Consider the following 21,621-nt stretch of genomic DNA (forward strand, 5'->3'; position numbering starts at 1 on the left):
AGTCTCATTTTTCAGAGGGGAAAACCGAGGCTGTAAAAGGTTAAATGTCGGGGGCAGCTAGGTGGCGCTGCAGTGGATAAAGCACCGGCCCTGGATTCAGGAGGACCTGAGTTCAAATCCGGCCTCAGACACTTGACACTTACTAGCTGTGTGACCCTGGGCAAGTCACTTAACCCCCATTGCCCTGGAGGAAAAAAAAAAAGGTTAAATGTCTAGCCCAAGGTATCACAGAGACTAAAAAAACTAGGATTCAAATCTAGCTCCTCTGACTCCTTCCTCATCCATCATCTTCCCATCTTCCCATCCTGTTTTAGCTTGGATTTTGGCATTTTCTAACCCATGAGGTATACTTCCCTCCTCCCTCTCACCATCCCTAGAAAGGCGTTACACTGATTGCTGTGGTTGATGGTGCAGAGAGCAAGGCAAACGTCAGCATGTGATCGGCATAAAGTGGTGATGGGGGTGGGGGAGGCCACACTCACTTTTCACATACACGTACACCCTAGTCATGAAGCTCGGGTCCTCCAAATCTGAGGTGTCCTTGTAGCTGCAGGTGAAATAGCCGGTATCACTGGCCACCATGCTGAAGATGGTGAGCTGATTGCAGATGAGCAGGGCATCATCAAGGCACCGGCGCTCGGATATGCGAAAAGAGCCACTTGTTGAGCTGTTGCCCCAATGCCAGGCCAGCGGGGCGGATCCCCTGTTGAGACAAAGCAGAGATATTCTCAATCCCAGCTTGGGGCGGAGAGACACATTCTGTAAATGGAGTCTGCACTCGGCCCTTGGCTTACACTCCCTGGGGTTCCATTGGGAGAGCGAGCAGGTATAACCTAGGATGTGCAGCAGCTCTGGGGAACTGAGCTTAGAGGCAGCCCTGGATCCCCCAAACTTACCCCCAGAGAGCAGTGGGGAGCCAGTAGGTGGCTCACTGGCTCCTGAACAGGATTCTTGGAAAAAAGACTACACCTCCCATCTACTCTGTTCTATTTTGAATGTGTCTATTTATATGCACATTATCTCCCCCATTAGAATGTACTATCCCTGAAAATGGGGTCTTTAGGCCTTTCTTTGTCTCCCTAGCACCCAGTACACAGTAAGTGCTTAATAAATGTTTGACTGGCTGACTGATTAATTGATTGATTGATTGATTGACTGGATGAATGTCTTAAGCACCTACCGTTTAAGCCTTCATCACCTCTCAGTAATCTCCTAATTGGTCTCCCTGCCTCTAGTCTCTCCCACGCTAAGCCATCCTCCACACAGCTGCCAAAGTGATTTTGAAAGTGCAGACCTGACCGGTCACTTCCCTTCTCGGTAAATTCCAGTGATTCCCTATTACCTCTGGGGTAAATTACAAACTCCTCTGTCTGGCATTTAAAACACTTCCCAATCTGGATTAGACGTAACCTTTCCAGACTGATTCTACATTATGCCCTCCCTCCTCACCCCCTCAACTCCAGCTGAGCTGTCCTTCTACCTATCCCTCACACATGATGTGATTGCTTTGGCTGTCCCTGTGCTTGGGATGCTCTCCCTTCTCACCTCCCTTTCTTCGAATTTCTAGTTTCCCACAATGCTTAGCTCAAGGGTCACATGAAACGAGATTCCCCACCAACTGTTCCTACCCATCCTACCAAATTACTTTGTATTAATTCATTATCTATCTATCCATCCATCCATCCATCCATCCATCCATCCATCCATCCATCCATCCATCCATCCATCCATCCATCCATCCATCCATCTATCTATCTATCTATCTATCTATCTATCTATCTATCTATCTATCTATCTATCTATCTATCTATCTATCTCTAGGATAGGTAGTTGGGTGACACTGCAGTGGATAGAGCACCAGGAAGGCCTGGATTCAGGAAGACCTGAGTTCAAATCAGACCTCAGACATTTACTAGGTGTGTGATCCTGGGCAAGTAATTTAACCCTGTTTACCTCCATTTTTCTCATCTGCAAAATGAGTTGGGGAAGGAAATGGCAAACCACTCCAGTTTCTCTGCCAAGAGAACCCCCAAAAGGGGTCACAAAAAGTTGGACAGGACTGAAATGACTAAGCACCAAAAGTCTCTCTCTCCAGATATCTATCTTCACACTAGGGAAGATAAGCTCCTTGACAGCTAACATTTATAGAACACCTACTGTGTGCCAGGCACAGTGCCAATTGCTCTAGAAATATAATCTCACAATCCTCACAGCAGCACTTGGAGACAGGTGCTCTTATTCCCCTCATTTTACAGGTGAGGAAACTGAAGCAAAGAGAGGCTAGTTAAGTGATTTGCCTAGGATCACCCAGCTAGGAACTATCTGGGCTTGGATCTGAACTTGGGTCTTCCTGACTCCAGGTCGGCCTGGCTCTCTATCCACTGTAGCGCCACCTAGCTGTCCTTCATCATAGGGACTGTTATTTTTGCCTTTATTCCCAGCACCTAACACAGCATCTGGCACACAGTAGATACTTAATAAATGCTTGCTGAATGACTGATGGAAAGTGCTAGCCTAAGCATTAGGGGAACTGTGATACTTAAATGCCACAGCATTCAGACTTTTGCAGAAGAATAAGACAGAATCTTGGGCATGGCTGGACTGCTTTGCATTCTCAGAACAACCTAGGAAGGCATTGTCATGTTGAGCTAAAACCTCTCTGGCATCCACATGCAGGAGAAAAAAATAGAATGAGCTCGATTCTCCTTTGCCCACTGTACAATATATTACCTTCCTCCAATATTCTTGCCTGCAGGTACACTAGTATCCTGCATTTGAATTAGGGAAAGAATTTATTTCCCACAGCCAGTGGCTGCAGGACCTTATGCTCTGATGCTTGTCTAGGCTGCCTGGGGGCTCCGTGGTTCAACCTCCCTCATTTCACAAAGTAGGAAGCTGAGGCCTAGAGAGGGGGAGGGTTCGCCCTACTTCCTGTGGGACCTTAGATCAGCTTAGATTCCATCTCAAAGTTCTGGAACTGCAAATCCAGGGCTTTGGCCACTGTCCCACATTACCTGTCTGAAACCAATTCACTCAAGGAACCTTTATTATAATAACAACTGTGTGCAAACCAGTGTGTCTGTCTGCACAATGTTTTTTTTTTTTTGTAGGACAATGAAGGTTAAGTGACTTGCCCAGGGTCACACAGCTAGTAAGTGTCAAGTGTCTGAGGCTGGATTTGAACTCAGGTCCTCCTGAATCCAGGGCCTATGCTTTTATCCACTGCACCACCTAGCTGTCCCCTACACAATGTTTAAGTGAGACCCACCCCAGATTTCTAGCCAAGATGAACAGAGGCAAGCTGCCCAGCTCCTACATGTCTACCTACTCTATCAGAAATCTGAAATCGAGGGGGCAGCTAGATGGCGCAGTGGATAAAGCATCGGCCCTGGATTCAGGAGGACCTGAGTTCAATTCCGGCCTCAGACACTTGACACTTACTAGCTGTGTGACCCTGGGCAAGTCACTTAACCCTCATTGCCCCAAAAAAGAAAGAAAGAATTCTGAAATCGAAACGATCGAGAAATCCAGTGAGAAACAGCAGTTAGCGATTTCTTCCACTCCAGAACTGCCCAAATTGCCATCCTCTGTGGATCAGTCTGTGCTCCTTTACCCCCTCTTCTTTCTAGCTTTTCAGGACACTCCCTTTCTCTTCTTGTTCTCCCCCTACCTCTCTGATGGCTTCTTCTCAGTCTCCTTTACTGGATCCTTCTCCAGGTCACACCCCCTAACCCTAGGCATCCTTCAGGGCTTTGTCCTGGGGCTTCTTCTCTTCTCCCTCTAGACTGCTTCACTTATTGATCTCATTGGCTCTCATGGATTTAACAACCGTCTCTATGTTGATGATTCTCACATCTATCCATCCTGCCCCAGTCTCTGCTAACCTCCCATCTCCAACTGTCTTTCAGACCTCAAACTGGATGGCCAGTAGACGTCTGAAATGCCACATGTCCCAAACAGAACTCATTATCCTTCCCCCCAAACCCTCCCTGCCTCCTATCTTCTCTGTTATTGCAAAGAGGGCAGCTAGGTAGCTCAGTGGATAGGACACTGGCCCTGGAGTCAGCAGGACATGAATTCAAATCTCACCTCAGACTTAGTAGCTGTGTGACCCTGGGCAAGTCACTTAACCCCAGTTGCCTTAAAACACTCAGGACCATCTCTAATCATCCTGATGTATCTCTTGCCCCTGGACCCAGATGGCTCTGGAGGAGAGAGTGAGGCTGGTGACTTTGCACAGCCCTCCCTCACTTGAATCCAATTCACTGCAAGTCATGACATCACCTCCTGATGTCATGGTCTTCTTTGAGAATGAAGGACAAACAACAATTACTACAGAGAGCACCACCATCTTCCTAGTCCCTCAGGCTCCCCAACCTGGGAGTCATGCTGGACTCCTCACTCTCTCTCACCCCCTGGCCCAGATCCAAGCTGTTGCCAACATCCTGCTGATTTCAGCTTTGCAGAATCTTTCTAATATGCCTCCTTCTCTCCTCTGACACTGCCCTCATCACTTCCCACTTGGATTATTGCAATAGCTGCTGGGGGGGGGGGTCTGCCTGTCTCAAGTCTCTCCTCATACCAATCAGTCCTGAATTCAGGCATTAAAGTGATTTTCCTAAAGCACAGGTATAACCATATTACCCCTCCCCCTCAATAAACCCCAGTGGCTCCCTATTACCTCCAGGATCAAGTACAAAATGCTGTTTGGCATTAAAAGCTCTTCCATCCAGTGACCCTGTTCTCTTTTTTGTGAGGCAATTGGGGTTAAGTGACTTGCCCAGGGTCACACAGCTAGTAAGTGTCAAGTGTCTGAGTCCGGATTTGAACTCAGGTCCTCCTGAATCCAGGGCCGGTGCTCTATCCACCTAGCTGCCCTGACCCTGTTCTCTTGGCTACTCCATGAATAAGACCCTCCATATCTCTGCCCTGGGCATTCTCTTGGGCTGTCCTCCTTGCCTGGTACACCCTCCCTCCTCCGCTCTGACTCCTGACCTCCCTGGCTTCCTTTAAGTCCCAACAAAAATCCCACCTCCTTCAGGAAGCCTTCCCCAACACCAATCAATTCCAGTGTCTTTCCTCTGTTCATTATTTCTGATTTATCCCGTGTAAAGCTTGCTTTGATTATGGATTTGCTTGCATGGTCTCTCCAATCAGATCCTAAGCTCTATGAGGGCAGGGACTGTGGCCATGGTAGTCAGTATTACAATAGGAAGGAAAGTGTGTCAGGCACTGTAAGGTAGATGCTATTATTGTCTCCATTTTACACTTGAGGAAACTGAGGCAGAGAGGTGAAATGCCCAAGGTCATACTGGTCTGATGCTGGATTTGAACTCGGGTCTTCCTGACTCTGGGCCCCATGCTATTTAAGTCCCATCTAAAATCCCACTTCCTACAGGAAGCCTCCTCCAACCCCTCTGAATTCCAGTACCTTCTCTCTGTTCATTATTTCCTACTGATCCAGTATACAGCTTGTTTGTACACAGTTGTTTGTATATTGTCTACCCCATTCGATTGTAAGCTCCTTATGGGCAGGGACTATCTTTTGCCTCCTTTTGTATTCCCAGAGCTTATCACAGTGCCTGGCACATAATAGGTGCGAAATACATGTATATTGGCTGACAGATTGCTCCAGGAGCCTAGCAGCCAATAGGAAAGGCCAGGAGGGTGTACCACAAAGCCAATGCTTACTTAAGGGACCAAGTACTCTGGTCTCTTGGAGAAGAGCCAGAGACCCACGAAGTCTGCAAGGCCCTCTGTCCAGAGGGAGTAAAAATGGAGGGACCTCCATGAAAGCCCCAGGGTGGAAAGAAACTGTGGAAACCCCAAGGGTTTGGCAGCCCCGAAGATTCAGCACAGGAAGCCAGGACATAGGGAACGGGAAGCCAGGACATAGGGAACGGGAACCCAGAGGGTGCACTCCAGCCCATAAGCATGTTCCCAGCTCTTTCAGGATTATGGGTAGTCACTCTTTGTTTCTCTGGCACCTGTGCCTGACACTGAGTGGGGAGGTGAATTCATGTTTATCGATAGTGACCATCACTGGGCAGGGATGCATACATGCTAGAAGTACAAAGGAAGCCAATACTTCGTGGTGCAGATTCAGGGGATCTGCTGCTCACTACCTCGACAACCTGAGCCAATCACTTCCCTCCCTGGGCCTCAGTTTCTTCTTCTGTAAAATGAGAATGAAATCCAATGGCCTCAGAGGCTCCTTCCTGCTCTAGTTCCTCCCAGGACCTTCTAGTCACTAAGCTACCTCATGCCAACACAGAGCTCCCGACTCTGCGTCTTCTCTAGGACGCCTTCCTGGAAGAGTTGTGTGAAGAGTTCTGGGAATACTCTGGGAAAGTAGCACTGTGGTCCTGGGGAGTCCCCTGAGACTCTGGCAGGCGATTCTCATGCCTTGAACCAGCTGTGACACTCCCAGACGCAAGGTCTGTCCCCTGCCATCTTCCTGGGGAGAAATGAGCAGTGTGTTGGACTCTTCAAACTCCTGACTCATTTCCCTGTCTCGTCTTCCATAGCCTGGCCCCTGGGAACCCATTTCCCTGGGCTCTTAATCTTTGTCACATTACGCTAGGAAGCAGAGCCCTGCTAGGCATCTGGAGGCACTGGACAAGGTCTGCAAATCAAGTCCAATCCAGCAAGCATTCATACATGCCCCTTAGTGTAAGGCATCGTGCTAAGGACTGAGGATACAATAGCACAAAAGAAACAGACCCCATCCCCCCAATGGCTTCTATCTACTGGGAAGATAGAATGTATATGCTATACATGTGCTAATTGTCATGAGAAAGATGGGGGGAGAGGGAGGAGAGAGGGAGAGAGAAAGAAGGGAGAGAGAGGGAGGAGGGAGAGGGAGAGAGAGAGGGAGAGGGAGGGGGAGAAAGAGGGAGAGAGAGGAGGGAGGGAGGAGAGGGGGAGGGAGGGGGAAAGAGAGAGGGAAAGAGGGAGAGGGAGGGGGAGAGAGGAGGGAGAGGGAGAGGAAGAGGGAGAGAGAGAGACAGACGCAGACAGAGAGTCAAATAGAGAGACAGAGGGAGATAGAGAGAGAAAGAGACAGAGAGACAGAGAGACAGAGACAGAGAGAGATTAGAATTTGAGGAGAGAGCAACAGTTGGAAGAAAAGAAAAGTCTTAGGTAAAGCTAGCACCTGAGCTTGATTTTGAAGGCAGTCAAGTATTCCAACAGGCTAAAAAGGGGCCTGCATTGTAGGCTCGTGCCAAAGTCAAAGAGAGGCAAAGGAATCCCAAGTTTGGGAAACAGGGATGAAGTAGGCCTGTTTGGCTAAAAACGGAACTCTCCAGCACACAGGTAAATAATGCCCATGTTGGGTAAGATTACCAAGGCCAGCACAGCCGAATCCTGAACAAGGGCTATGTCTTGTAGCTGGCATAACTGGTATTTGTGGAATATTCTGGACGGCCTGAAAAATCTTTTGCATTGGTTCTTTAAGTTTCCACCGAGGGGTGGCCCATTGGGCCTAAAGACAAGCCTGGGCTCTTGAAGCCTGAGATGGGGTGCAGCACAGTGGCCTTCAGAATAGACCTGGATGAGGGGGGAGGGCAGGACGGATAGCCTTCTAAGGCCTGGAGGGGCTACGCTCTCCCAGCTTAAGAGGGCATAGACAGGGGCGGCTAGGTGGCGCAGTGGATAAAAGCACCGGCCCTGGATTCAGGAGGACCTGAGTTCAAATCTGGCCTCAGACACTTAACACTTACTAGCTGTGTGACCCTGGGCAAGTCACTTAACCCCAATTGCCTCACTAAAAAAAAAAAAAAAAGAAGAAGGCATAGACACATTGATGGAATTTCTCTGAGGGCAGGCAAGCAAAATCCTGTCCCCTTCCAGGCACTCCATAGTGGCTGCTCTCTTTATTTCATTAGCCCAGCCCACAATGCTATAATAACAATAATAATGACAACTCCCACTTCTAAAGTGCTAATAAAATTTGAGAAACACTTTACCTATGATCTCTCTGTCTCTCTCTGTGTCTCTGTCTCTGTCTCTGTCTCTGTCTCTGTCTCTCTCTCAGAGGCAATCAGGGTTAAGTTACTTGCCCAGGGTCAAATAGCTAGTAAGTATCAGAGGTCAAATTTGAACTCAGGTCCTCCTGACTCTAGGGTCAGTGCTTTATCCACTGTACCACCTAGCTGCCTTTACCTATGTTATCTCATTTAACTCTCACAATAATTGTGAGGAGTGGGTATTATTGTTGTTATCATCACTTCCATTTTGCAGATTAAGAGACTAAGGCAAGCAGTGGGAAAGTTCCCAGGGTCACACAGGTAGTAAGTGAATAAGGCAGGATTTGAACCCAGTTGCTCCCAATTCCAAGTCTGGTGCTCTGTTCCCACTCTGCCTCGCTGCATTCTCAGGCCAAGAGCTCTGATTGGCAGGATGTTTCACCTTCAACAAGCCCACATCTTTGCAATTTCCACTCTTTGCTTTGAATTCTGCCCTCTCTGGCCAAACAGAATCCAAGCTGTTTTCTCTTGAATGTGACCACCCTTCCCTGGGATACTTGGAGATACCACACCCTTCCCTCCCAGGCATCTATATCTTCTCTAAGGTAAAAAAGGACCAGTTCCAACAATGGATCCACAAATGGCAGGGCCTTAGAATTTGAGATGGAGACTGGAAGGGCAGTCAGCTAGGCCAAAACCTTGATTTTACAGAGGGGGAAACTGGGGCCCAAGGAGGTTAGATGACTTATCCGAGGTCTCCTAGATAGTTAAGGATGTGAGGCAGGATCTGAAGCCAGGTCTTTGGGGCCCCAGCCCAGCTCTCTGCCTACCACACCACAATATGGCTTTCACATAAGTAAAGTTATGGCTGTTGGGTAGGGCATTTTAAACCATCAAGTGCCCCCCTTCCATGCAGTGAACAGACTGACTGTTGTTTGTTATCAAGGGAACACTGTAACTCCCTCGAGTAAGGATTCCATTGTCCTCTTAGCCAAGTGATGACCTGCCTCAAGGCCAACCTTGGCCATGGACAAAGCAAGTTGGGAGATGAGCAAAAACCCCTTTGGATACTCTGTTGTCCCTGCTTACCTAATCAACAGGAAGCTACTGCACCCCCTGGGCTCACCCCACCCTGAACTGCTAGGAGACTCTCTCTCCCTGTTTCCAAAAGTGTGACCGGATTCAGCTCAGCTCAAGGAAAGGAGCTTTGGACAGTAGTGCGAGTGAGTTCCAACATTCAGTGTATTTCAGCATCCTAAGCAGAGAGAGAGATGAGACTTCTCACCCTCTACTACCCACCCCATTCAGTCAACTGTGAGCCTAGGATGCCAGGGAACTCAAAAACTGAATCATGCCTAATGGGCATCAGCGATGGGACCCTTTTAGGGTTAAAAAGCTTGTGGGCCCACGGGGGAATGAGGAGGTGGGTGCTTATGCCTGGGACTAAAACTGGGTACCGGGGCAGCTAGGTGGCGCTGCAGTGGATAGAGCACCGGCCCTGGAGTCAGGAGTACCTGAGTTCAAATCCGGCCTCAGACACTTGGCACTTACTGGCTGTGTGACCCTGGGCAAGTCACTTAACCCCAATTGCCTCACTAAAAAAAAAAAACAACAACTGGGTACCAACACTCCCTTGCCCTTATGAGCTAATCTGGGACCACAGGACTGTTTTTCATCCAAATGGGAACATAGACATGAGAGCCAGATATCTCCAGGCCTCCCCAGACCTCTACTGGCTGCAAAGACTATGTCTGTCAATAAACCTCATCAGCTTATATACTTTCTATATACATGGCCTATTTCTTTCCTCCTTGGGTATATGATAGTTTATCACGAAATCACATAAACTAAAACTGATAATAATAATACTGCTGTTCAGTTGTGTCCAACTCTTTGTGACCCTCATTTGGGGTTTTCTTCATAAAGACACTGGAATGGTTTGTCATTTCCTTCTCCAGCTCGTTTTATAAATGAGGAACTGAAGTTGTTGTTGTTGTTTGTCCTTCATTCTCCAAGAGGACTATGACAAGGGGGTGATGTCATGATTTGCACTGAATGGGATTGAAGTGAGGGAGGGCTATGCAAGGTCACCAACCTCACTCTCTCTCCTCCAGAGCCATCTGGGTCCAGGGGCAAGATATACGTCAGGACAACTGGAGATGGCCCTGAATGTTTAAGGCAATTGGGGTTAAGTGACTTGCCCAGGGTCACACAGCTACTAAATGTCTGAGGTGAGATTTGAACTCAGATCCTCTTGACTCCAGGGTCACTGCATCACCCAGCTTCCCCTAGGAACTGAGGTAGATAGAGTTCAGTGACTTGTCCAGAGTCACACAGCTAGTGTCTGAGGTTAGATGTGAACACAGGAAGATGAGTTTTCCTGAGTTCTATCCACTGTGCCACCTAGCACTTTATGGTTTGAAAAGCGCTTCTTCACATGTTACTTATCTCATTTGAGTCTCACAACAACCCTGTGAGGAGCCCCCCATGTGACAGATGAGGAACCTAAGGTAGGCAGAGGGGAAGTGACTTGCCCAGGGTCACACAGTTCTCAGTTCAAGTCTTCCTGACTCCAGGGTCATCTCTTCATTCACAACACCACCAAGCTGCCTCCAAATATTTAGAGGGCAAATACAGGCAATAACATGAATAGGAGATGCTGATCCATCCTCCTTTTGAATTCTTTGACCCCAAAAGTAACAATGACTCGGGCTTGATGTCAGGAAGACCTTTGGAACAGCTCAGGCTGCCTCAGAAGCTGGATGACCCCTTGTCACATATGTTGTTGTAGGAATTTGCATCCAATCGATCAATGATAGGCATTAAGTGACTACTACATACGAGCACAAAGAAAGAGAAAATAGTCCCTGCTCTCAAAGTGCTTATGTTCTTCTTGATTTTTTTTTGGGGGGGGGGCAGGGCAATGAGGGTTAAGTGACTTGCCCAGAGTCACACAGCTAGTAAGTGTCAAGTGTCTAAGGCCGGATTTGAACTCAGGTCCTCCTGAATCCAGGGCTGGTGCTTTATCCACTGTGCCACCTAGCTGCCCCCAAAGTGCTTACGTTCTAATGGGACTGTGTATTCCTTAGTAGAGACAAGAAGATGGATGGTAACCTTAGTAGAGATGCCCCAGAAGCTGGTGAACAGGAAAAGGCCTCCTACAGGAGATGACCCTGGAGCTGGGGGTTCTACGAGCCAGAAGTTGGCAGGGAGAGGAAGCATTCCAGGTGTGAGGAGCAGCCAGTGGTGCAAAGGCATGGGGAGCAGCAAGGAGGCCACCATGACAGGGAGTAGAATATGAGAAGAATGAAAAAGCAAGAAGGGCCCCAATTGGGAACAGTCTACAATGAACCAAGAAGGTGACACTTGATCTGGAGATAATAGGGAGCTCGTTGGAGTTTGCTAAGTTGAGAGGGACATGATCAGAAGTATGCTTTAGGAAAATCTCCTTGGCGGTAGAATGGAGGATGGATTGGAAAGGGGAGGGGCTAGAGGTAGGGAGGCCAATTAGGAAACTACTGAACAGTTATCTCATCCACATCTCAGGGGATAGGGGTGTGGAGCCCCCCCCCATTCTAAAAAATCCACATAAAATTGTTTGGCCCTCCCTTCATAGGAGAGAAGAAATCTGAATTATTTTTTTCTTTTTTCTTTTTCTCTTATGTGGTGTTTACAATACCTTACTGTAAAATCTAGGTTAAGTATTTGGTTATAGGCTATATTATACAATACTATACCTATATTTTATGCATTCCTGAATTTCTAAACTCTTTCTGTATTGTCTGTTGGCCTTCAACTCCCCCCAGATTCCCATAATATCGTAGGCTGACCCATGATATAATGAAATGGTAATGGGGAAAGTTGCAATGTGGAAAGTCATGATTTAGAAGGGATAATAGTAGTATAGGTAAGAGGCAAGGAGGGCCTGGCACCTTAGGGTAGTGACTGTGGGAGTGAAGAGGACGTAAATGAGAGATGATAAAGAGCAAGAAATCAACACTTACTAGCTGTGTGACCCTGGACAAGTCACTTAACCCCAATTGCCTCACTAAAAAAAAAAAAGGAATAAAGAAATCACAAGACCTGGCAACTGATGGATGGCTAAGTGAGGCAGAAGAAGCACCAGAGGTTGTGGGTCTGGCTCATTCAAAGGCTAGGAGTGCCCTTGAGAATAAGAGGGAAGTTCAGAAGAGGAGAGGGTTTGGGAAGAAAGAGAATGCATTCTATTCTGGACCTGCTGAGTGTGAGATGCCTACATCTGAAATTCCTATATCTATGAATCTGTTCAATTTGAGACACCTAGGTTGGACCAGATGGTCTCTGAGGTCCTTCTCGGCAACCCCTTAGGTATGAAACTCCATTTCCTACCTCCATAACTTTACCCAGGCTGTTCTCCATGCCTGCCATGTTTATCTTCCTCATCCCTAGTTCTTGGAATCCCTATTCCTACTTAAGGCACCACTCAAGACTCCTGGTCTCGATAATTGTTAAGCATTCCTTCCACACCAAAATTTCTTTGTATAGGCTTTATATTTAGTTATCTGCATACTTATTGTTCCACATATCCCCCTCCCCACAACACAGTAGAATATAAGCTTCTTGAGAGTAGGGACTGGGTTTTGGGTTTTTGTTTCTGTTTTGTCTTTGTATCTCCAGCATGTAGCCGTCACTTGTTTTTGTTGTTGTTGTTTTTGGTGAGGCAATTGGGGTTAAGTGACTTGCCCGGGGTCACACAGTTAGTAAGTGTCAAGTGTCTGGGGCTGGATTTGAACTCAGGTCCTCCTGACTCCAGGGCTGGTGCTTTATTCACTGCGCCACCTAGCTGCCCCAGTAGCCGTCACTTGTTGAAGTGAAGTGCATTCTGGGCCAGGTAGGACTTGACTAGATAGCCTCTGAGGTCCCTTTCAACCATGACAGTCTGGGTTTAGGGCTAGAATAAACAATAGGCCCTAAACTTTCTCCAATTTCTCCCCCTTCCAATCTAAGATTAGAGGCCAAGAGGTGCTGATGAATATATATATATATATATATATATATATATATATATATTTCCTCCTATTGTTCAAGTCTTCAAGTGAGTGGGGCCAGGCATGAAGCGCCATATAATCACAGGGAAGGAAGACCATGTAGACAGCTGGAATGGGCTCTGGACTGGTAGTTTTTTGTTTCTTTTGAGAATAAATCTTTTTATATTCTTGGACTAGTTTAGGGAATAACTTGGGGTGGGAGGTTGGAAGTGAGGGTTGGTGGACAGGAAGCTGCCATCAATGTTTGGGCCTTAAGCACAAAGTTTAAGTTAGAGGCTAAGTTGATGGGGACTTGAGGTAAGCCCTGGATGGAAATCATAACCAAGCTTGTCAGGCTGGTGGAGAGGAGCGATGAGAAAAGTGAGGTACAATAAGGTAGGGTGACATCATAGAATACCAGCTCTAGAGCAAGAAGAATGCTCAGGGGCCATCCAGTCTGACGTCTTCCTTCTAGAGATGAGGAAATGGAGGCAGACAAAGAAGTGACTTTAGAGCAATCATGTTGTGATTTCTGAGAGCTTACTGCCTTTCTTCTGCCATCTTGGCTCCGCCCCAGAAATCCATGTCTTACATTTGTATAAGGCCCAAAGAAGTGACTGTAAAGAATGCCAGAGAAGATGGTGGAGAAAAGGCAGGAAATCACCTGAGCTCTCCCAAATTACCCTTGAAATCACTTTAAATAATGCCTCAAAATAAATTCTTGAGCAGCAGAACCAACAAAAGGACAGGATGAAACAAGTTTCTTGCCCAAGACAACTTACAAGGGGGGCAGGAAAGATCTGTCACACTGAGGTGAGAGTGGAGCACAATCTAATCCAGGCCTTTCCAGCACAAACCTGGCCCCAGAAAACCTGAAGCAGGCCTGAGGAGCGACTGAATCAGTAGCAGCAGTGGTTGCTTCCAGAGATCTCAGCCCACAGATGGTAAGTAGGTCAAACAACTGGTCAGAAGGAGGTTAGGGGGATCTTTTTGCTGGCAGTGGGGGCAGGACAGTAATTCACAGTCCTGGGGGGCAGTCCCAGGGTAAGGAGAGCACTAGAACACTAGATCTTACAGTTACAGTGGAGCAGAGACCCTAGTCACAGTTCAAGGGCAGAAAAGAATGTTTGTGGTAGCTCACAGACCAGAACACAAGCCAGGAGAGTAGTAAACACAGCTCTCCTTAGATCATACCACCTTGGGAGAACTGAAAACTTACAGATCCCTACTGAAAACAGCTGCACGAACACCCTGAAACTTGGGACAGTACACCCTCCACCCTGGAAGCAGAGTCCCACTTTAGCAAGGAGTTAAAAGTCAAGAAATAGGCTGGGAAATGAACAAAACAGAAAAATTCTGACTATAGAAAGTTACTATGATGACAAGGAAGATCAAAACACACACTCAGAACAAACAGCTTGGTAAAGAAAACACAAAAGTACTGGAGAAAATCACACCTTAAAAAACATAATGGGGGCACCTAGATGGCACAGTGGATAAAGCACTGGCCCTGGATTCAGGAGGATCTGAGTTCAAATCTGGCCTCAGGCACTTGACACTTACTAGCTGTGTGACCCTGGGCAAGTCACTTAACCCTCACTGCCCTGCAAAAAAAAAAGTAGAATTGGCCAAATGGAAAAAGAGGTACAAGAGCTCACTGAAAAAATTAATTCCTCAAGAATTAGAATTGGGCAAGTGGAAGCTAATGACTTTATCAAGAAGAAATCAAAATCCAAAGAATGAAAGAATAGAAGAAAATGTGATCTCATTGAAAAAACAACTAACCTGGAAAATAGATTCAGAAGAAATAAATTTGAAAGTATTGAAATTTAATATTTTATTAAATATTTAACAAATTACTAGAAAGTCATGGTAAAAAAAAAAGCCTGGACATCGTCTTTCAAGAAATTATCAAGGAGGGGGCAGCTAGGTGGCACAGTGGATAAAGCAATGGATTCCTCCTGGATTCAGGAGGACCTGAGTTCAAATCCAGCCTCAGACACTTGACACTTACTTAGCTGTGTGACCCTGAGCAAGTCACTTAACCCTCATTGCCCCACACAAAAAAGAAATTATCAAGGAAAAAATGCCCTGGTATTCTAGAATCAGAGGGTAAAATAGAAATTGAAAGAATCTACCAATTGCCTACTGAAAGAGATCCCCAAATTAAAACTTACAGAAATATTATAGCCAAATTGCAGAACCCCTAATTCAAAGATAAAATATTACAAGCAGCCAGAAACAATTCAAATATTGTGAAGCCACGGTCAGAATAACATGAGATTTAGCAACTTTGACATTAAAGGGTCAGAGGGCTTGGAACTAGAATTACAGCCAAGAATTAACTACCCAGCAAAACTGAGTATAATCATTCTTCGGGGGGAAAATGGATGTTCAATGAAATATGACTTTCAAGCATTCCTGATGAAAAGACCAGAGCTGAATAGAAAATTTTGACTTTCAAATATAAGACTCCAGAGAAGCATAGAAAAGTAAACAGGAAAGGGAAATCATAAGGGACTCAATAAGGTTAAACTGTTTACATTCCCACATGAGAAGATAATACTTGTAACTCCTAAAAACTTTCTCATTAGGGTAGTTAGAAGTATATATAGACAGGGCATGGGTGGTAGTTGAATATGATAGGGATGATATCTTTATAAAAAGAATGCTAGATATATGATTCAATTCAGAACTAAGCATCCCACTTTTGACACTATGTAATCTTGGGCAGATCACTTCCCCTCTTTGGACTTCAGTTTCCTCCTCTGACATTTTACAGTGCTATAAACCCATTACCCCACCTGGCAAAGTGGTTCGGGTTAGGGAATTCCATTTCTTCCAGTAATCTCATCTGGCCCAGAGAACCTATTGATGAACCCCATTTGCAACCCATGAACAGGCCAGAGAGGCCTGGAATCATCCAATTTTGATCTAGAACCAAGCTGAGTAGTTATCTAGTCCCCTCTCTCATTTTTTCTTACATATGAGATAATGACATGGTTACAAGATTCTCCTGTGATGTTTCAGTGTGTATGGGGACCCTGAGTCCTAGAAGGCTATCCCAGTAGAGCACAAGCTCTGGTTGGGCCTACCAGTCTGAATCGATAGGCTTCAATGAAGTCCCACTGCCTTCAAAACCACAGACAAAGCTGTGTAAGGGTCTCCTAGAGCTATCCACACCATGATGAGACATCAACTTTTTTTTTTTTTTTAGTGAGGCAATTGGGATTAAGTGACTTGCCTAGGGTCACACAGCTAGTAAGTGTTAAGTGTCTGAGGCCAGATTTGAACTCAGGTCCTCCTGACTCCAGGGCTGGTGCTCTATCCACTGCACCACCTAGCTGCCCCTTAGATTTATTACAATCTTGTGTGTATGTATGTGTGTATATGTCTGTGTGTATACAAACATATAGGTACTTATTGTCTCATGTGGTAGGATATAAGCTCTTCCAGGGTAGAGATTGACTCATTATTTTCTTTGTTGTCCCACACAGCAGGTGCTTAATAAATGCTTGTGGGCTTGCTGACTGACTAATCTTGAACATGTCCATTGAGCTGATAGCCAAGGGCCAGTTCTATTTCCCCTCTGGAACAGAGAGAACTTCGGAGATAGCCATCTGGCCCAACTCTTCACCCAACAGTGATGTGAGCATGATCGTCCAGCTGGTCAGGGGCAGGGGTGGGGCCTTCCAGAGCTCAGGTCTCCCTCCACCCTTATTGGTGTGATCATTGGCCCAGAGGGGGGACAGGCAGCAGAAGCAGCACCATGGCCTGAGTGAAAGCCCACTCACTTTCTGAGGCCCAGAGCCATGCACTCATTAGCACAGAGGACGTGCAGGCCAGCCTAGCAAGAAAGCCAAGCAAGGCAGCTTTGGGCCATTAGCCATGAAGTAGCTTCAGGAAGTAGCAGGTAGAACATGCCCACTGCTGGTCATGCCTCCTCAGACTTGGGTTCCTTCACCTGTTGGCCCGCCTCAAAGCTCGTCCTGTGGGAAGACGACTTAGTAGGGCCCCATCCCTTGAAGGGCAACACTTTCCTGCTTCCGTCATGCCATGCATGCTCGTGCCAGGGAGCTGTGGGCACTGATTCAGAAGCAGATTGTTACAGCAGCATCATAAGCTCCTCACTCTAGAGCTGGAAGGAGCCTCAGAAGCCATCCAGGCCAATCCCCTCTTTTGACAGAGGGGGAAACTGAGGTTCAGAGGGGGAGGTGACGTCCAAGGTCACAGAGTAAGGATCGCACTTACTGAAGTAGCAGAACTGGGATGAGAACCCAGGTCTTGATTATAGCTCCAGTATAGCACCACACTGTTGGGATTGGAGGTCCTTAGAGAGCTGTCTTGTGGTACCTGTGACCCATGGACTTTGTCTGAGGTATGACTATCTTCTGTCCATGGGCCATTGGATGGCAGACAATCCCCTCCCTCCTTCCTAGAGAGTGAATAGGAAGAGAAAGGATGCAGCTGCCAAGGACACAGTTACCGTAAACCCACAGCCTCAAATTCTTTCCTGGGTTTCTCCAAAGGTTCATGGGAAGGAGACAGCCTGGAGAGGGAGGAGGAGAAAAAGGGAAAGGAGGAGGAAGGGGGAGGAAGAGGAGGAGGAGAAAGAGGAAAAAGGGGAGAAGAGGAAGAAGGGGAGGAGGAAGGGGAGAGGAGGAAGGGGAGAGGAGGAGGCTGGGAAGGAGCGGAGTCAGACAGCCCCAGAGCCCAGAAGAGCCCAGGCAGCCCAGGTTCCGTCACCCTAGAGGGAGAACGTGCCAGGCCAGCGTGCAAGTTCACACAGGTTTGACAGCTGCCCCTCCCGAGGACACATGACCCAAGGAAGGTTCTCTGGCTACTCTGGGCATCAACAGGAAGGTGTGTTCACTCAGTCCATCCTCAATGAAATGCATTTCAAAGATCAGTGTATGAGAGATGGATTAAACTAATGACTCTGGCCTTTGATAGAGTCGGGGGTAGAGCCTTACAATAGGATAATCTTCCCCCACCTTAGCATCCTCAGAGGCTGCTAGTCAGACAGAGATGGAAACTGAGATGCAGGGAGAGTGAGTGAGAGATGCAAGATGGCGCACAGAATCCAAGACAGAGGGCTAAAAGGGACCTTGGGGGTCCAACCCTGTATTTACAAAGGATAAAACTGAGACCCAGGGAGGAGAAGGGATCTGCCCAAGCTCACACGGGCAGTATCGCAAGTGAGACCCATGGTGAGATCGAAGAAGTGAAGCCAGGTCTCCCTGACCCCAAAGCCAGACCTCAATCCACTAGTGGCAGGGAGGGAAACAACCCAAGCTTCGTTATGGTGGGTGTGATAGCGATGCTGAGGTCAGTCTGAGCACTATGGGAACCCCACACCCTCTGGCTTGACCCTCGACTTTGTTCTCCTTACCTGCAAGTGACATCAAACGGGGAACCAGCCGGGATCAGCACTTGGTCCCCTAAGAAACTCAGTTTGGGTTTTATCAGGGCTTCTTCATTGTTAGCAAGACCTGGGCCAAGACAAGAGGGAAATGTATTATTATTATCCATCTTCATAAGATAGACCAACATCTCATTGTAGATCCATGAATCATTTCATCAAAGACACTTAATAAATGTTTATTGACTGAGTGGCTAAATCGTGCTTTCCGACAAAGTAAGATCAGGAGCCAAAAGGGACCCTCTGAGCCAAGCCCATCATTTTACAGAGAAGGAAACTGAGACCTGGGGATGTGAAGTGACTCACGCAAAGCCACATGTAGGATCTCGGATCTAGAGCTGAAAGGGACCTTAGAAACCCTCTGAGCCAAGTCCCTCATTTTACAGAGAAGGAAGCTGAAGCCTAGAGGCCTCTTACCCAAGGTCCCAGAGCTTGGAAATTTCAGAAGTGGAATTTGAGGCCTAAATCTAGTTCTCTCATCACCGCACTGCCAGGTCTTATCTCAACTTTGTTTCAGAGAAGGATGAGTCAGTTCAACAAACATTTCTCAAATGGCTACTGTGCATTGGGCCCTGGAAGGATCCCAAAGGACACTGCTGAATTCAAAGCTGCTTACAAAGGAGCACAGAATGGGAGTCAGAAGGGGCCTCTCTGTCCGGGTCCGATTGTTCCCCCATAAGACTGCCCCTCAGATATTTGAAGGCAGCTTCCACATATGTGCCCTTCACTTCCAAGCAAGTCTTGTCTTCTCCAGGCTAAAAAACTCCAGGTCTACAAACTAGATCTAGATCTGGAACAATTCATTTTACAGAGGAGGAAACTGAGGCCCAGGGATGGGAAGTGACTCACCCAAAGACACACATAAGATCACCAATCTACTTTTTTGTTTTGGTGAGGCAATTGGGGTTAAGTGACTTGCCCAGGGTCACACAGCTAATAAGTGTCAAGGTGTCTGAGGCTGGATTTGAACTCAGTTCCTCCTGACTCTGGGGCCGGTACTCAATCCACTGTGCCACCTAGCTGTCCCCTAAATGTATTTTTTCCTCTATACTCAGCTTACTTTTTTGTTTGTTTGTTTTGGTTTTTTGTGGGGCAATGAGGGTTAAGTGAGTTGGCCAAGGTCACACAGTTAGTGTCAAGTGTCTGAGGCCGGATCTGAACTCAGGTCCTCCTGAATCCAGGGCAGGTGCTTTATCCACTGTGCCACCAAGCTGCCCCCTAGGATCACCAATCTAGAGCTGAAAGGGACCTCACAAGCCATCTAGTCATTCTTCTCCCTTTTTCATAGATGAGAAAGTGAGGCCCAGGGAAAGGAAGGGACTTGCCCAAGGTCAAAAAGCTAGCAAGTGATGGATGTGGGATTTGAATCCAGGTACTCTGACTCCAAGTCCATTGATTTTTCTACTGTACATTGTGCCATTTTTAGTCCTGATTCCAGGGTGAAGAGTCTACCAACTATGACCCTGGGGAAGTCACTTCATCTCTCTGAGTCTCAGTTTCCTATTCTGTAAAATATAGATACTAGTATATACAGCAGCCCCTATAAAGTGGGTAATGCAAGGAAAGCACTTTGTAAACATCAAAGTGCAAGAGAAAGGTGGCATTGTTGAAATGAACCAGGAGGGAAAAAAGCACCCAAGCATTTGACTCCCAGGGCTGGGATGTCAGCTTGCCTTTCATTTCCATTTTATCTGCATTTTATCAAAGTGCAGAGCTGTTCTGCAGGCCTTGATGTTTCCTGGTTCCAGCTCTTCAGCAGAGCTCCCAGGACCCTCTGGTTAAGGGGCCTGTCTCTGGTGGAGGCTGGGTGCCTCAAGAGAGAGACCCACCCATTCTTATGCCAGGCAGGGCCAGGCAAACCGGCCTGAGCAGGGCCTATAGTCTTGGCGCTGGGCCCAGGGCCCAGAAACTGTCACCTATCCTTACCTAACTGAAGAGAAAATTGAAGGAAGCTCCTGCATGCCCTGCCCCCAGACCCTTCTCTTGCCATTCTGAGCACTGAAATCCTCTTTGAGGTATAATGGAAGGGGAGCCAGGTTTAGAGGCAGAACAGTTGGCCACATAGGTGCTTTATGGCTGTGGGTGAGTTACTTTAATCTTTTGTAGACACTAGAAATTGAGGGGAAATGGGCGACAGTGTCTGAGGCCGGATTTGAACTCAGGTACTACTGACTCCAGGGCCGGTGCTCTATCCACTGCGCCACCTAGCTGCCCGATGGCAAGTAATCTTAGAGGGAAGTCTCTAAGAGCCAGGAGAACTAGGGGAGGTCTTCTGTATTGCAAATGATTAACAGTCATAACTAAAATAATTTCTTCAAATCACTAATACAAAGAGAAAGAGAGAAAAAACAACCCTGAAGATTTATCTCACACCTGAACACTGGCAAAGATGACAAAAGAGGGGAATAGTCAATGCTGGAGGGGATGTGGAAAAATGGGCACATCCATGCATTGTTGGTAGAGCTGGGAATTGGCCCAAGAATTTTGGAATTACACTTTAAAAGTGACCCAGGGATCCCATTAATAAGTATATACTACAAGGAAGGGGCGATATTAAATATCCTCCACCACATACACCAAAATATTCAGAACAACACTTTTTGTGGTAGCAAAGAACTGGAAATGAAGTGGATGGTCATTGCTTGGGGAACAGCTAAATAAGATATAGTCCACAGAGGTAATGGAATACTTCTGTGTTATAAGAAATTATACATATGAATACAGAGAATCCTAGAAAGATCTATATGAACTGATACAAAGCCAAGTAAGCAGTGCTCAAGAAACAATATGAAAAATGACCACAACAATGTAAATGAGAACAAGAACAACGAAATAAAACAGGATACTGAATAATGATAATGACCAAACTCAGTCTGGGAGAAAAGAGGAGAAAATGCCCCTCCCTCCCTATTTTGCAGACGTAGGAAACTATGCACTATATATTGTCAGAACTGGTTGATAAATTGGTTAATTTGCTAAATTGTTTCTTTTCTCTTTCGGGAAGGGAAGGGAAGGGACAAACAGACAGGTGTATGTACGTATACTCTCAAATGGGTAAAGAAATGTATTTTATCCAAAAAGGAAGTAGGAGAGGATCTCTTGGCAGTATATGATTAGTAGTGATGCCACTGGGTATGTTCAGTTTAGAGATTTTTCTTGTCCACAATTCCAAACTGAGTTCCTGAAAGGCTGGACCAATTCACAGCTCCAAAGAGTACACCAG

At 46.7% G+C, this 21,621-nt stretch overlaps 1 protein-coding gene across 1 annotated transcript in view; it reads right to left on the reverse strand.

Moving 5' to 3' along the window:
• LOC122733289 (vascular endothelial growth factor receptor kdr-like) overlaps positions 1 to 21,621 on the reverse strand; it is a 194,377-nt gene that overhangs the window by 114,570 nt on the left and 58,186 nt on the right. Inside the window, exons 2-3 of the mRNA XM_043973570.1 lie at positions 18,369 to 18,468; positions 483 to 703 (exon numbers count right to left, since the gene is read on the reverse strand). Coding sequence (XP_043829505.1) covers positions 483 to 703; positions 18,369 to 18,468 — 321 coding nt within the window. The remainder of the gene's footprint in view (positions 1 to 482; positions 704 to 18,368; positions 18,469 to 21,621) is intronic.

Source organism: Dromiciops gliroides, chromosome X (assembly GCF_019393635.1).
Source record: "Dromiciops gliroides isolate mDroGli1 chromosome X, mDroGli1.pri, whole genome shotgun sequence".
NCBI classification, from domain to species: Eukaryota; Metazoa; Chordata; class Mammalia; order Microbiotheria; family Microbiotheriidae; genus Dromiciops; species Dromiciops gliroides.